Raw genomic sequence first — 15482 nt, 5'->3', positions numbered from 1 at the left:
ATTATATGAAGTCCATGCAAGTCGCGCCGAAGTCGCGGTGCACGCGACTTGTGAAGTCGCCCCCGAAGTCGTGCCGCTTCAGTGTGAATGCGGTCTAAATGAAGCTCACCAAGAGCTTAAGTAAGTAATGTAGTAAGTTTAATGACAAACCTATATCAGCCAAAGTAAAAACAAGGACAGTGAATCTCCTAAACTCACATTGGAAGCCACTGCTAACCTGGGATTGAGCAGCGGCATGACGTCAGCACCAGAATCTCCACCCCCATATTGTATTTCAACCTATGTATTTTATTTAAGGCTCTACACTATTGTTTTGTAGATAAAATAGCAGTTCTACTTCCCTCCTCCCAACTGTTAGAACTGCAGGCATGATTAAAAAAAGGTTTTCCATGGAGCAGCTATTTATTTACAGGTGGAATACCCCTTTAAAAACATTCTGAAACTTAGTACTTTTCATTTCCACGCAAGAGCCAAATGAAATGAAACTTTTACAGCGTAGTATTAAAAATTGATTGTAAATGCTTGTTGTGGGTTAGTGGACACTGTTAATCTTGCCTCTGTCTATTTGTCTATTAAAAAAATATGTTTTGTTTTTAAGGAAGCCATACATTTATTGGCACTGCAAGCCAAAGACTTGGCATTGGTTAGTGATTAATCCAGCCTCTGCACAAATATGGGGAGAGGGTGACTTCACCCCATAGTTCACTGCTATCTCACTTATCTGCACCCTTTGTACCATCATGGCATTGAGCAAAATGGTACTGCCAGCCTTCCCTGTGAAATCAGCACCGGGAGCTCAGCTCCTATTTGCACAGCCTTCCGCAAACAGTTTTGTCAATTATTAATTAGGTAGCTGAGAGCCAGGAAACTGAGACCAGAGGGAGGGAGAGAGAGAGAGAGAGGGGAGGGAGGTAGGAGTCAGGATAAGTAAGGTGTTAGGAGGAGAAGACACAAGGAGAGTACTACCAAGGTGAAGACAGTACAAGTTTAGAGGAGATGATGGAGGGCGACAAGTGATGTTTCTACTGGACTGTAGACATTGATTGATGACCAGCAAAGGGTAAAGGGACAAGAAGACCTGTCTTGCCCTGTGGGGGTTCCAAGACTGAGAACCTGGACTGACGACATACGGCCGTCATGGCTACAGGTAAGCATGCCTAGAGACTAAGGCTTGAAAACTTTCATTGGCAGATAAAATCACCAGAAAGCCTCCGTGCCTAAATAATTTGTGCCCCCCCCCCCCCCATCAAATGCAAACACTTGTTCACTGTGTATTAATAGATAAGACAGGAAAGGATGGCTGCTTGACACTACTTGAATATTATGAATATGAAAATGGAATGTGGTTAAGGCATGGACATCGGAAGAGGGTCCCAACAACTGCCAAACTTACATCTAGTATAAAAGGATCCCTACATTCCAGAGAGCCCTTGTGCAGCTGTTCATTCTGCACAAACAGTATATCCAAATATTAATATTTTTAATATTTTAATATCTTTTCTCTTATTTTAATATCTATATTTATGTTTATTGGCTTGCTCCTACCAAACTCCTCTCGGTAGCGCATTGATCCTCATTTGCATTTAGTATATCCACCCCCTGCCCACCTTATCTAGTGTACATCATCATCACATATTGAAGACACAGGACTTGAAGGGTCATCTAAAGCAAAAGTCACTAAACTCTGTGCGCCACAATAACATAGATGTTAACCTTTTCCAGTTTTCAGAGCTGAGCCAAACACTGTGCAGTGCCAAATGTGTGGATGTCAGATCCCTATGTTCTCCTTTCTATTATGTCTCTGAAGCAGAAAGTGTACTATTTAAATACAGATTGATGTATCTAGATACAGCAAGAAAATTATTTACATAAAACTTTAAATAAAATGAATACACAGTTCAGGCATCTTTGTTAGAAATTACTGCCTACCTAGAAAGATGGAGATACTGTATAAGATGGAGGTTGAATTGTCCAGGATCCCTATGAAGCCTGACTCCTTATATGCTTTGGATATTTAAACAGTAAGGCCCCCCCTGCCCATATTCCCAACCTAGGTGTCCAAGGAGTTCTGGGGTCCCCCACAACAAGAGGACTCGTTCACTCAAAGTCTATTCAGCTGCTTTATTCTGCATTGATCAACACAGGCTCAACGCAAGGAGTCATGGAAGGCAACTGTTTTCTATGTGCTCTGTTCTCACCGTAGAGGTGCATTGCAATACGCAAAAGTGCGTGTCAACACACATCAATGAGCATGAGTTTTCTGTGCTTTATGCATGTTGTGAATAGGCCTTTGACCTCTTTACGCTGTCCCCAATTTCCTTTTTGGTCCAGCACTGGAGTTCTTCTTCAGGACAGAGGGACACTGCCATTCTGACCATTTTCTGTGAGCCCAGCCTGTTATTTCCTTCCCCCTCCCCTCCCAAGTGGGCACATCATCATGCAGGTTCAGCTCACCGTACTCCAGGACTGTCCAGTGATCACACATCATTACATCGGTGACACTCAGTCCCAGTCCCCGCCACTGCCAGAGAAAGAAGTCCTAGAAACATCATCTGATCAGCAAGAAGAATGGGGTAGGGGAACTTCGGGTTGGCGGGTGGAAGTACCATGGCTGGAGTTCTATTTTAACTCCCCATTATCTACCAAAAACTAAAATATTTATTTTGGGTACCCTTTAAAAATACAACTTTCTCTCATTACACAATGGAATAGAAAAGCAAGAGAAAATAATAAAAGCTTTGCTTGTTATTTTATGTTGACCGCATTTAGTTTTGTTATAGAACAAGATTCTAAATAAGTTAGGAGTTGAAAAAGATGTAAAAGATTAGAATAGGTTAGGAGATTAATAAAAGGGACATTTCCAAGGTTGATATCTCTAAATGTTATTTTCTGTTATGCTTTAAAAAAAAAATTAAGTTTTCTAACTCAAGAGGTATTAAGACAAACAGATACGAATAAGCTGCAAGTAAGCTAATGTAATGTAACTGTATCTATGTTGTAGACTCCATCTGAAGCCTGTGTGACAGGGTGACCACATAGGAGAAGTGGGAGACAGACAGTTGTCACCCCCAATAACAAAGAGTGCCTGAAAAAGGGCTTTCATAGCAGAGACCACTAGATATTTTTGATGAATGCTGCAGATTTTAAAATAATGAAAATTATTTTTGAAATCCCTGGGGCTGATTTGATTTAAATCAAGTCTATTTTTTTCACACAAATTAGATCATGAGTTAAATCATGATTTAAATCACTAGTAAAAAGGCTTGATTTAAATCAACTCAATTTAAATCATACTTTTTAGAGAGCAACTGTCATCTCTGTCCTACAGCAGCTCCTCTGACTCACCGACAGTCCCATTCACTTTATTGGGACAGCTGGTGATGCGGCAGTGACACAACAAGGTGAGGGACGTGACAGCAGCAGGTGAGTGGATGCCCGCTAACAGGATCTGCCATGATGGATCTGAAATGACAGGTGCTCTTTAAATGTAAGGACTCATTCTTGCTGGTAGTGTGAAATTGTGTGAATGCATCAATGCAGTGCATGTTATCTCAGCTTGCAGAGCTTGGATTTATTGAGTGAGTTTACCCAAAAATGTAAATATTGCAGAATATATAGACTCATGCTGCATAACTAAGTTCCATGTCATGCTGAATAAACTAAATTATTAATGTATCCTAAATAGAAAACTATCTTTAGATTTTTACTCCAAAAGCATTTTATTCAAATTCATTTAATTAAAAAAAAAATCATTGATTTGTATCCACCTTGACTTAATAAACTAAAATTTATATGTGATTCTATTGACTGGGTTTACACATGCTTTAATCACTTACATTCAGACTGACTTAAGCCTCGTACACACGCAACGATTATCGGCCGACCGATCGGCCATCTTCTGTCCAGTGTTGTTGTGTTGGTTGGAATGTGCCTAGACTGCACACAAATTTTCTCGGCCAACAAAAATCTACTTCTGAAGTGATGTCATGTGCTGGTTTACTTTCCGTGTGTTTTTTCTTCTCTGAGCATGCCCAGTCTTGCTCATCAGATTTTTGTCTGCCGAAATCTGTACTGACTGACGGAAAATCGGCCGTTCTGTTGACGGCCAACAAAAATTTTATAGCCTGCACACCAGATTTTGTTCGGCCGAAAAGTCGGAGTCGGTTGTTGAAAGCATCATACTAACAAGCCGAAAATCGGCCGATTGGACGTTGGCCGAAAATTCACGGCCAACTATCGATGCGTGTGTATGAGGCATTACCCTCCATTTTCTTACATCTCTTGGAGTTGCCAGTGGCAGTACATGAATTCTAAGCCCTGTAGCCTTTACATGGGAGTCTTGCGTAACCCCTATTAGAGTTGTTTGCATTTTGTGTTACAGACAACAGAGCAGTAGACTTCAACTGCTATACCAACCAATATGAGACACCATTGCAACAAGGGGCAGAGCGAACAATGTTTGTAGGGAGATCATGTAGTTGAAGTTCCCAAGAGATAGGAAACCAGTGACTCATTCTACCAGTTACTGGGCATAACAACTTTGGGTGGAATGTTCCTTTAACAAAACAATGAACCATGTAGGTTCATCAACTTCTGGGTCCAGATAAGCTAAATTTCGCAGTTTGTTAATTGTCACACATGACATCCTGACATTTTGTCAATCGTCCATCCAATTGTATGTCAAATATACTATTAAGTCGCAGTGCATATGATTTATTGGGTACAAAGTAAAATGTGTAACTGCCACCAAGCACTTACTGGTGTTTTTTGATGCTCTAAATTATGTAATAGTTGCATTTTCAGTTTAGCTGTTTTTTTTTTAACACCCATGTGATATTCGCACTGAATCAAATACACAGCGGTATGATTACTTAATATGTGTGTTAACATTTGTTTTCTTTTTAAAAAACGTACTCAGTGTGAACATCTGTAGCCCACTAGTTTCTGGCTACCCAGCATGCACCTCCTGATCTCGCGTATGCCTATACTGTAAAAATCGCGCTGCATGAGTTGTGTTGCAGGTGCCACAATCATGCTATAATTGGGACATGCTGCTCTTGCCGCCGCTACCGATCCCCTCTCCACAGACGCTGGTAACAATGGCAACAGACTGGTTGCCCTTTTTAAAAATGGCACTTATCTCTGCCTTGCATTGCATTGCATCATTGCAATGCTACAAGTGGAGGATGCCCATTGACTCCTGGGATTGATACTCATATCCCAGGAGCCAATGCACCACTGGATATGATGTACCTCACCACGGCGAAGTACAGCGGAAGCGGGCATTCCCCTTTGCAAAAAAGGTACATAGATTACTGAAAAAAGTGTCCAATGTGCAATTGTAATGCGATCATGAATGGGGGGGGGGGGGGGGCGAAGTTTGAAATGTGGGTGCAATGTGCATTGAAAGTAATCCAATCAGGGTCATCATTGGTAGCAACACATTTGTAAAAAAAAAAAAATTTGTCCATGTTTTCCGGCTTCTACTGATGTAGGGAAAGTAATAATAACTTCCAACATTAAAACATCTTCTGGAGGCTTCATTCACATATTATGTAGCACATAGTACTATCTACACAACTTTGTAGCACATAGTATGTAGGTAAAGGGCATACCCCTGATGCCCTCAGTTATGTAAACCACAAGAATCAATGTAAAATAAAAGAGATTAGTTAAGTGTTTGCAACCCTAAAACAGTGCTTGTGCTGTGTAATTTGGCCCCTTGTATAACCTAAAACACCTGGCTGATCCTGCCTGGTTCTGCCCTCCCCCTGTAACCTGACCACGGTTTATCATGGCTGCTGAGCCCAGACACTGTGGTCAGTTTACTTTTCTTCGTCATCCGCAGCTCTCCTCTGTCCTCCTCTGCCCCTCCTCCCTGTCAGCTAGTGACCTGGGCCAGTCTGCTCCCCCTCCCCGCTGCTATAATAACATGGTTATATTTATACAACCCCCTCTGTTAGATAACGTTATGTGCCCCACTGTATGTGCTGTATAAATAATATGCAGATTTCTACCTTATTTCACAGCGCCATTCAGCGCTTACGTGACTGCCTGCTGCTCTCCTCCTATGTGACATCAGCAGGGGTTCTCGGTCCCTTCGCTGTATCTGTCAGCCCAGGAGAGGAGAGAGGTGAGCAGTCACATGAGCGCCGTGAGGCGCTCTGAAATAAGGTAGAAATTATATTTTTCTTTTTTTTCAAATTCTTCTTTATTAAAGCGTAATAGAAAAAAAATACAAGTACAGGTAGTATACAAGTTTACAGACATAGTCGTGTTGCAGCATACAGAGTCAAATCGCATCAATGGAGTGAGAAAGGCGAATGCAAAGCATCAATAAAACAGCGTCACATAAAGCAGGGTAGATATACAGCAGGTCTACTCGTAGCATATGAGAACGTGTAGAAAGCAACTAAGAACATCAAACATTCAGTGTAGCCCTAACGGGCCTGTGAACAGTGGATAACATCGTGCCTCAGAGTAATGTCGGCAACCGGAACCGTGGGTTGGAGATCTACCCAGAGTAAACATTTCTCACCATGAGAACCAAACAAAAATACAGAGGAGTAGGGGGGGAGCTTACAACACGTTGGGAAAGAATACTGGGAAACAAAGGGGGCAAGGAAGGAAGGAGCGGGACAGAAAGGGGGGAATATTGGCAGAGGGGATCAGGGCGGAAGCAGGGGGGGACAGTGGTCACTAGTACGTGAAGCCTGTCCAGCGCCCGCCACTGAGCCCCCAGGGCAACACAGGCAATAGCACAGGTAGGAGAGAAAGGGGAAAAAGAATGGGCTAAGAACTACGGCCAGTGGACCCCATGCGAGGCGATGGCCACTGAGGCCAGTTGTGCGATCAGTGGGTTTCCAGGAGCGCTTTACCCTCGTCTGACAGGACAAACATATTCCAACACCCCCAAGTAGCTGAGTAGAGTTCCCTCCTGCCCTGCGAGGTCAGCACCAGGTCTTCAAAGTCACCAATCTGCTTGATTTTGGACAGCCAAAGCCGTAAAGACGGCGGGGCGGTGGAATTCCAGCAGGCCCCAATGCAGGCCTTTGCTGCGTTGAAGAGGTGGCGGAGGATGGACTTTTTATAGTGATCAGGCTTGATGGAGGAACAGTGGAGGAGGAAAAGCGCTGGGTCATCGCCGAGTGCGAAGTCGGTCATTCGCTGGGATATCTCTCTGACCTGTCTCCAAAAGTCACTCAGCACCGGACAGCTCCAGAAGATATGGAGCATCGTCCCTCGGTCCGCGCGACACCGCCAACAGCTGTCCGACGCCTCCGGGAAGAAACCTGCCAACCTCGTCGGAGTATAGTACCAGTGCATCAGGATCTTATAGTTAACCTCCTGGAGGCGTGTGCAGATAGAAGACCTCAGAGAGAAGCGAACAATGTTCCGACGTTGAGTCAGCGTAAAAGTCCTCTGCAGCTCCTGTTCCCATTTCACGATGCCAGGAAGGACGAAATCATCCCGAGGTTCCGAAAGCAGGGCATAGATCAGGGACAAGGCATGCGGAAGGGGAGTGTCGCACGTAAAGAGAGCCTCCAGAGCCGTCAAAGGCTTCTCGAAGGTAGATCGCGGCCCCAGGTCCCGAAGGAAATGCAGCAGCTGGAGAGCTTGCCACCTGGTGAGCTCATAACGGCCCCCCGGAGTCGTCAGCTGGGTGAGGGAGGGCCAGGTGTCACCAGAACCAAAGTGAGACACCCGGAAATACCCCAGCTCCAACAGGGTCCTGAAACGGCCGCTGTCACATCCCGATGGAAAGGCCCGATTACCCAGAACCGGGAACATGGGTGAAGTTATCCTCCGGGAGTCGCCCACCGCCAGGGCTGCGGCACAGACCCTGAGAGTCGGGCCGATCACAGGATGACGTCGGACGTCATGTGGCACCGACGCAATATGCCACGGGGCGCCCGGGAGGTGTATCGAGCACTGGGACGCCTCAAGAGTTGTCCAGAGTTTCAGGTGGGAATGCCTGCACCAGTCCACCAGGCGGTTCAGGTGGGCCGCCTGGTAGGAAATTATATTTTTCATACAGCACATACAGTGGGGCACATATTGTTTTCTAACAGATGAGAATGTATGCTCATGACAAAGTGGCTTTACAACCACAAGTTCTTTTTTTTTTCACTACCTGCATTCACTTTTAAAAATAACAATGCTAATATAGAGGTTGGATGAAAAGTTTTAATACAGTATAGCATATTTGGTAGTTAAATAGTACATTTTTCTAAAGAGGTCTGTATAAAAGACCAATAAAGAGCCAATTAAACAGGAACAATGGTCAGGGGGATTTGCTTCCAAATGAGGGACAGTTGGAAGATATGCCATCAGTAGTTTGTTTCCCACACTATCACACAAGATGTGTGGCAGGTTTTCTTAATTCATGGGTGCTCAACCTGTGGCCCTTCAGCTGTTGCGGAACTACAAGTCGCATGAGGTATTGCAAGCTGCTGACAGTTACAAGCATTACTCCCAAAGGCAGAGGCATGATGCGAGTTGTAGTTCCGCAACAGCTGGAGGGCCACAGGTTGAGCACCCATGACTTAACTGGATAGACCAGCCTTTCCCAATCAAGGTTCTATGGAACCTTTGCGTTCACCTAGATGTCACTAGTGAATCCTTGAACAAGGGGCAGTGGCGACTGACCTTCTGCCTGATTATATCTGCATTTCCAGCACCAATGTCACCCTGCAGAACCAACAGCATGGGATCAGTGGAGCTTTTCCTCTTGAATCTCAGTTAAGTAACCACTGATAACAATGATAATGTCAGCTGTCTGTAAGTGGAACTTTTTCCCATTGTCCACCAAAGTATGGGGACGCTGCGCTGACCATCACTGTAATAGGCACCCTTCTCACTGACCACCAGTGTAACAAGGCATGTTTTCCATTGGCCATTAGCGGAAGGGGGGTCCTTCTCTCATTGACCACCAATGTGTTGTGGCTAATGTACTGTGACCTGCAGGTATAATCATTTTTTTCAAGGCTTCCTCCATGAAAAAAAAGATTGAGATAGGCTGGTAGAGACCTGTAAAGTGGACCTGTGTTTTGCCCATGCAGGGCAATGCAGCAGGTTCACTTACCTGCCCCCAATGCTGCTTATACTCACCTTGTACTTCTTCCCTCACCTGAAAAAAAAAGGAAATTACCTATCTCTTTTCTGTATGGGGAAGCATGTGATTCTCTGAAAAAAGCGCAAATTTGAAGTTCAGATAGAGGTGATTTCAGAGGACATCCAAGTTCATCTCTAGCTCTCACCAGACCCAATTAAAGCTTCATGCACGGTTTACAGTTGCCAGTACCAGTAGAGCCTGTTCCCCTTACAGGGGCTAACTTGAATTGAGGCGATAGAAGGATTTCTCCTTTGGAAACCATGATTGGAGCCCAGGGGGGGTTTAAGGTCAAGTACTGCACCAGTCCTTTCACCTCCTTTGAACCAAGGGTGTCAGAAGCCCAGCCCCTGCCCTGGGCTCACAGGAAAAATGCTGCAGGGAACAACATTGTGTTATTTAGGTGCTCCAGTAGGGGAAGGGATGACCAATGAACAGGGGGGTCATACTACATTAAATATTTTATCCAACCTATATATTACGGTTGCTGCCTTGACTTCAAAGAGCCTGCCTACACGCTAGGGGGGATGGGCTCTTGGGAGATGTAGTTTTGAGGGCTTGCCTATGTCACTAGCAATTTATCTCCCATTAGTTGACCCTGCAATAATTTTACAAGCCTGGTGACAATGCCCCAGAGAATGATAAATGCTGTTTCTCACTACATTACAGAAAAATGTAAAAGAACAAAATAATGCTGAACTCTTTTTGGGGAGAGTGAGGTTTGGGTAAATTTGAGTAATACCTGAGCATACACTTTAGGTAGCACACTTGCACCTGGAGATATGCTGGAATCTGCCATGGCAGCTGGGGGCAAGTGAGTGCCTCGCAGGCAAGACACAGGCCTCATAAACCAGACAGGATTCCAGAGATAACCATATCAGCTAATTAGTGATAGTGATTTGCAGTAAAAGAGATAATCTATTGAGGGTGAAAGGGAATTGCCTCCACCAACAATGGAATTTAGCACATATTCTCCCATCTCTACACATTCCCTAGAGCAGGGGTCTCCAAACTTTGTAAACAAAGGGTCAGTTTACTGTCCTTCAGACTTTAGTGGGCCAGACTGTGGCCATTGGAAGTAGGAAGTAGAAAATGTCCCGGCATCAGTAGAAATAAAAAAAAATGCCTTGTCTTTGGTGTCAGTGAGAAGAATTGTACCCCATCGTTGGTGTAATTGGGTGGGAAGAATCATGCTCCATCGTAGGTGTCATTATAAGGAACTGTGCCCCATAGTTTGTGTCATTGGAAGGAATTGTGCCCATTTGTTGGTGTCAGTGAGGGGAATTATGCCCTATTGTTGGTGTCAGTGAGGGGAATCATGCCCTATTGTTGGTGTCAGTGAGGGGAATCATGCCCTATTGTTGGTGTCAGTGAGGGGAATTATGCCCTATTGTTGGTGTCAGTGAGGGGAATTATGCCCTATTGTTGGTGTCAGTGAGGGGAATTATGCCCTATTGTTGGTGTCAGTGAGGGGAATTATGCCCTATTGTTGGTGTCAGTGAGGGGAATTATGCCCTATTGTTAGTGTCACTGAGCGGAATTATGCCCTATTGTTGGTGTCAGTGAGGGGAATTATGCCCTATTGTTGGTGTCAGAGGATGAAACTTTGCCTCTAGGGCTGGATAAAAGCAAGCAAAGGGCCACATTCAGCCTCCAGGCTGATGTTTGGAGACCACTGCCCTAGAGGAACCCCCATCTAACGAAAATGTTAAGCCTGGTACACACTAGCAGTTTTTTTTTTCATTCAACCCAGCGGCCATTGGCTGAGGGTGCTGATCAAAGGCAGATCAGCAGACCTTTTTTGGTCATGCACCTTTGACAGAAGTCGGGTGCTCAGCCCGCTTCTGTCAGACCGGCTGCCGTACACATGGGCCAAGCGTCGGCTGCTTTCTATTGAACCAGCCGACACCGCCCGATATTCGGTCCGTGTATACGGCAAGTTGCTTTAGTCTTACAGAGACATTATTATCAAATTGTTTGCAAAGTCCATAGCTGATATTTCTATAAAAGCCTACATCAAAAAAAATCTGGATAATAATGTAGTGAATAATAATAAACAACTGTGAACATGTTTTAGGCAGAAAAAATGCTGTAAATTAAGAATGCTTTCAGAAATAGAAGTGATAATAGTGTATTTTTTATCAATACAAGAAATGCAAAGTAAATGAACAGAAAAATCCAAATCAAATAACTATTTGGTGTGACCACCCTTTCCTTCAAAACAGCTTCAATTCTTCTGGGTACACACAGTTTTTGTGTAATATTATCAAGTGTAATATTTTAATGTACATAAATTTAATGTACATAAATGGAGCAATCAGCCAAATAAAAACTCACATGGGGTAGAGAAATAAAGGCTCATCTAAGGGTGATAATCCAGCAGCGGGAGATCCATGCTACCAGTCCATAAGGTTTAGAGCCGCGGTGTAGCGTGTACTCGCCATCGAGGATGGAGTAATTCCTGGTGAGAGCTGGGTGGGCAGCAGAATGGAACGCAGCGCCGGCTGGTGTGTGACTTCACTGACGGGAGAGGAAACAGCGCGTTTCAGAGCATGCGTAAGGCTTGTACGGAGCATGCGCGCTTCTTTAGAAAGAAGTCTTGGGGCAAGTAGAGATATATAATCTATAATTATAAAATATTATGTATATACTTCTGACTGGTACCTTGATCAGTTATGAAGCAATAGCTGCTGCTTTCTCCATGTCTTTTTCCACTCTGATTGGGAGGGTCCCAGGAAATACTCCATCCTCGCTGGCGTGTACACACTACACCGCGGTTTTAAACCTTCTGGACTGGACGCATTGATCTCCCCACTGCTGGATTGTCACCCTTAGATGAGTCTTTATTTCTCTACCCCACGTGAGTTTTTATTTGGATGATTGCTCAATTTATGTACATTAAAATATTACACTTCGAGGCGCTTTTCTGTCTTCCTTTTTATGCTATATCCAGAGTCAGCTTCACTCCAGAGGAGAGCTGTGCCCTTGTATATATTGACCATCCTCAGCCTGTCTTTGATTTTAAATGGACATTGTATTGGACTTTATGTACCTCTGACATTATAATTTTTTTATATCTTTATATCTTGAGCGCTAGCATTTTATTTCTGTCTCCTGTAGATGTAGGCTGCCTCAAATCCTTATGTTTCATGTAATCCCAGACAGACTCTATGATGTTGAGATCAGGGCCCTGTGGAGCCATCACTTTCAGGACTCCTTGTTGTTCTTTACGTTGAGGATAGTTCATTAATGACATTGTCTGTATGTTTGGGGTCGTTGACCTGTTGCAGAATACATTTGAGGCCAATCACACGCCTCCCTGATAGTATGGCATGATGCATAAGTATCTGCCTATATTTCTCAGCATTGAGAACACGATTAATCGTGACCAAATGTCAAATTTATTTTTTGCAGAAATGCAGCCCCAAACTTGCAAGGAACCTCCACCATGCTTCACTGTTGCCTGCAGACACTCATTGTACTGGTCTCTAGCCCTACAACTAACAAACTGCCTCCTACAAAATTTTGACTCATCAGTCCAAAGCACCTGCTGCCATTTTTCTGCACCCCAGTTCCTATGTTTTTAGGCATAGTTGATTTGTTTAGCCTTGGTTCCAGATTCTTCCATGAAGACCACTTCTGGCCAGACTTCTGCAGGCAGTAGATGGGTGTACCTGGGTCCCACCCGTTTCTGTCAGCTCTGTGTTGGAGGCACTGCTGGACATTTTCCGATGTTGAAGTGAAGTATGGCCCTCAACATTGCTCGTTTCTCTGTGCTTTTTCAAAAGAGCTTGAACAGCACATCTTGAAACCCCAGTCTGAATTGAAATCTTTGCCTGGGATAAACCTTGCTGATGCAGTATAACTACTTGTATCTTGTTGCTGTGCCCAGTCTTGCCATAGTATATGACCTGTGACAGGAAACTGTCTTCCACACTTCCACTTCACCTTAGCAGAGTTTGGCTGTTCATCACCCAGTTTTAAGCCTCCTACACAGCTAAATCTGTTTCAGGTAATAACTGTTTCAGGTAATAACTGTTTTTCAACCTTCATATGAAATTGATGATCATTTGCACCTGCTTGCTATAATTGGTTAACCATAAACCTGACGCTAATCCTACAAATCCTGCAAGTGTACAAAGTGTGCACGTGTAAAAATTGATGCTGGTTTGAAGGCAAAGGGTAGTCACACCAAATATTGTTTTGATTTAGATTTTTATTGTTGCTCACTTTGCATTTTGTAAATTGATAAAAATAATCTATACATGTATAAGCATTCTTACTTTACAGAATTTCTTCACACCTCCCTAAAACCTTTGCTGTATACTCATAATTCTGGTGCCCTTTTTCTGAAGTCTGTTGCTAGCACAAATTTGTGTGCAATCAAATAAAGAGATTTTTTTTTTCAAAATGTTTAACCTTTTTAGGACCGCCTGCCCGCATTGTACTGCGGACAGGAGGCTCCTACAGGAACAGGAACCCCCTACCAAACAAAACGTTACAAATTTTATTTGGGTACAGGGTTGCATGATCACACAATTATCAGTAGTGCAGTGCTAAATAGAAAAAAAATGGTCTGGTCATGAAGGGGGTTAACTCTCCCAGACCTGAAGTGGGTTAAAAAAGGTTCCTTCCCCCATAGTAAAAGGAGTTGTGCCAAATAAAAATTAGTATGAAAAAAAAAAAAAAAAGGAAAAGATAAATCCTGTTGGATTGAGAATAACCAAACATAATAAAGTCAAAAGGCATGGGGAGTTCTGTCAAACTCATTGTTTAGACTCACGATCCACCAAAAGTATAACTGGCCTTAGTTTTTTTTTTTTTTTTTAACTGCCCTTTGCAAGTGCAAGATTGAAATGGGCTTCCTTAATGTGTATTATTTTGAATGGGTTGCCAGCCTGCCATAATGCAACAGGTATTAACACAGTGCACCAGGAAGCCAAGGTGTAAATGGGTCCTCAGATTTACTGGAAGGATTAGTGTTTGGGATACAGAGGGGGTTAGTATGATGGCTACAGGGAAGGTTGGTGTGAGAGTTACAGGGAGGATTAGTGTTAGGGATACAAGTAACTTTAGTGTTAGTGATACAGGGAGAGTTAGTGTAGATGGTACTGGGGGGTTAGGGAGTGGTTAGTGTTGGGGTTATAGAGGAGGATTAGTGTTACAGTTAGTGCGATTGTTACAGAGAAGGTTATAGTTACAGAACGTTTTAAAGTTGGGGTTACAGGTAAGGTTAGTAAAAGGGTTACAAAAAGTATTCATGGGGGCCCTTTTATATCTGACATTACAAACAGTTCTTTGTTGCACTGCACTTTGCTCACGGTGGCTCATCCCATTTATAAAATTCAGGTTGGGATCTGGCCAAGCCCTACAGAGTTCTATGTTTTCAGCTATACAATGCTCAGCATAAATATTTATACCCCAACAGATTTGTCAGAAAACCTTTACTTTCCTTTCAGAATCAACATTTTTTATGGGACACTATACTACAAAATACTCCCACAGTGACAGGTTAATATAAAAGGTTGTTACTTAACCACTTGCCGACCGCCGCATGACTATCTACGTCGGCGGTCAGCCCCTCACAGGCAAAGTGACGTAGGGCTACGTCACTAGCTTGTGAGGGTCTAGGGAGCTGTAACGCTCCTGCGTTTTTATTGTAAGCTGGATTTGCAGCTGCAGAATCTCCACTCAGTAGTCATGTAGAGATGTGTTGGAATACCAGATCCAACTCTCCAGACTCATCACTGTGGGCCTCTCTGCTTCAGCATACAGATATACACACACTCAATAAGATGTTCCTGGAGTGATAGGATGTATATGATAGTATGGAGGTGATGTGCTGAAGGGACAGGTGTGAGCAGTGACAGTAATGGTAAGCACTTGATAGTAATGTTCAGGAGAGTAGTAGATGGTAATAGGTAGAATGCAGATAGGTTAGTAATCATGTATGGTAACAGGTGGTAAGCACAGCAGATGACATATACAGGATAGACTAACCCAGTGCAAGGATAGATGGTAGTAGACTCAAGAGCTAGCAATCTATGTAACAGTGCAGATGGTAGAATTAGTATGCATAGATAGTAACAGTCCTTAATGTGCAGAAGATGATAGTGTAAGTTAGTTATGGAGGATTCCCCTGTGGGGTACTTATCACTAGTAAGGTTCAGTAAGTAGAGGGGTCCAGTAGTGAGGGAGTGATCCGGTAGCGAGATACGGGATCAGTAGCGAGGTTCCGGTCTGTTCCAGGTAAAGGCAAATAGCTGAAGGTTCCGACAGGAAGACAAGGCTTGTAAGCATGTAGGCACACATTGAACGAACAACGTGAGAGAGAACGCCGGCGATTGAAATAGCCGCTCAGCGGCGCTCA

General features: G+C 43.6%; 1 protein-coding gene across 1 annotated transcript in view; it reads left to right on the top strand.

The window, feature by feature from the left end:
* The first annotated feature begins 896 nt into the window (after nucleotides 1-896).
* PRRT1B (proline rich transmembrane protein 1B) overlaps nucleotides 897-15482 on the top strand; it is a 72179-nt gene continuing 57593 nt past the window's right edge. Inside the window, exon 1 of the mRNA XM_082264566.1 lies at nucleotides 897-1147. Within this exon, the coding sequence (XP_082120692.1) occupies nucleotides 1138-1147 (10 nt within the window). The 5' untranslated portion in view covers nucleotides 897-1137. The remainder of the gene's footprint in view (nucleotides 1148-15482) is intronic.

The sequence above is a fragment of the Pelophylax lessonae genome (genome assembly GCF_965119305.1).
Source record: "Pelophylax lessonae genome assembly, chromosome: 7".
NCBI lineage: Eukaryota > Metazoa > Chordata > Amphibia > Anura > Ranidae > Pelophylax > Pelophylax lessonae.
The sequence above is the reverse complement of the archived record's forward strand: the minus strand, read 5'-3'. Positions and strand labels throughout refer to the sequence as shown.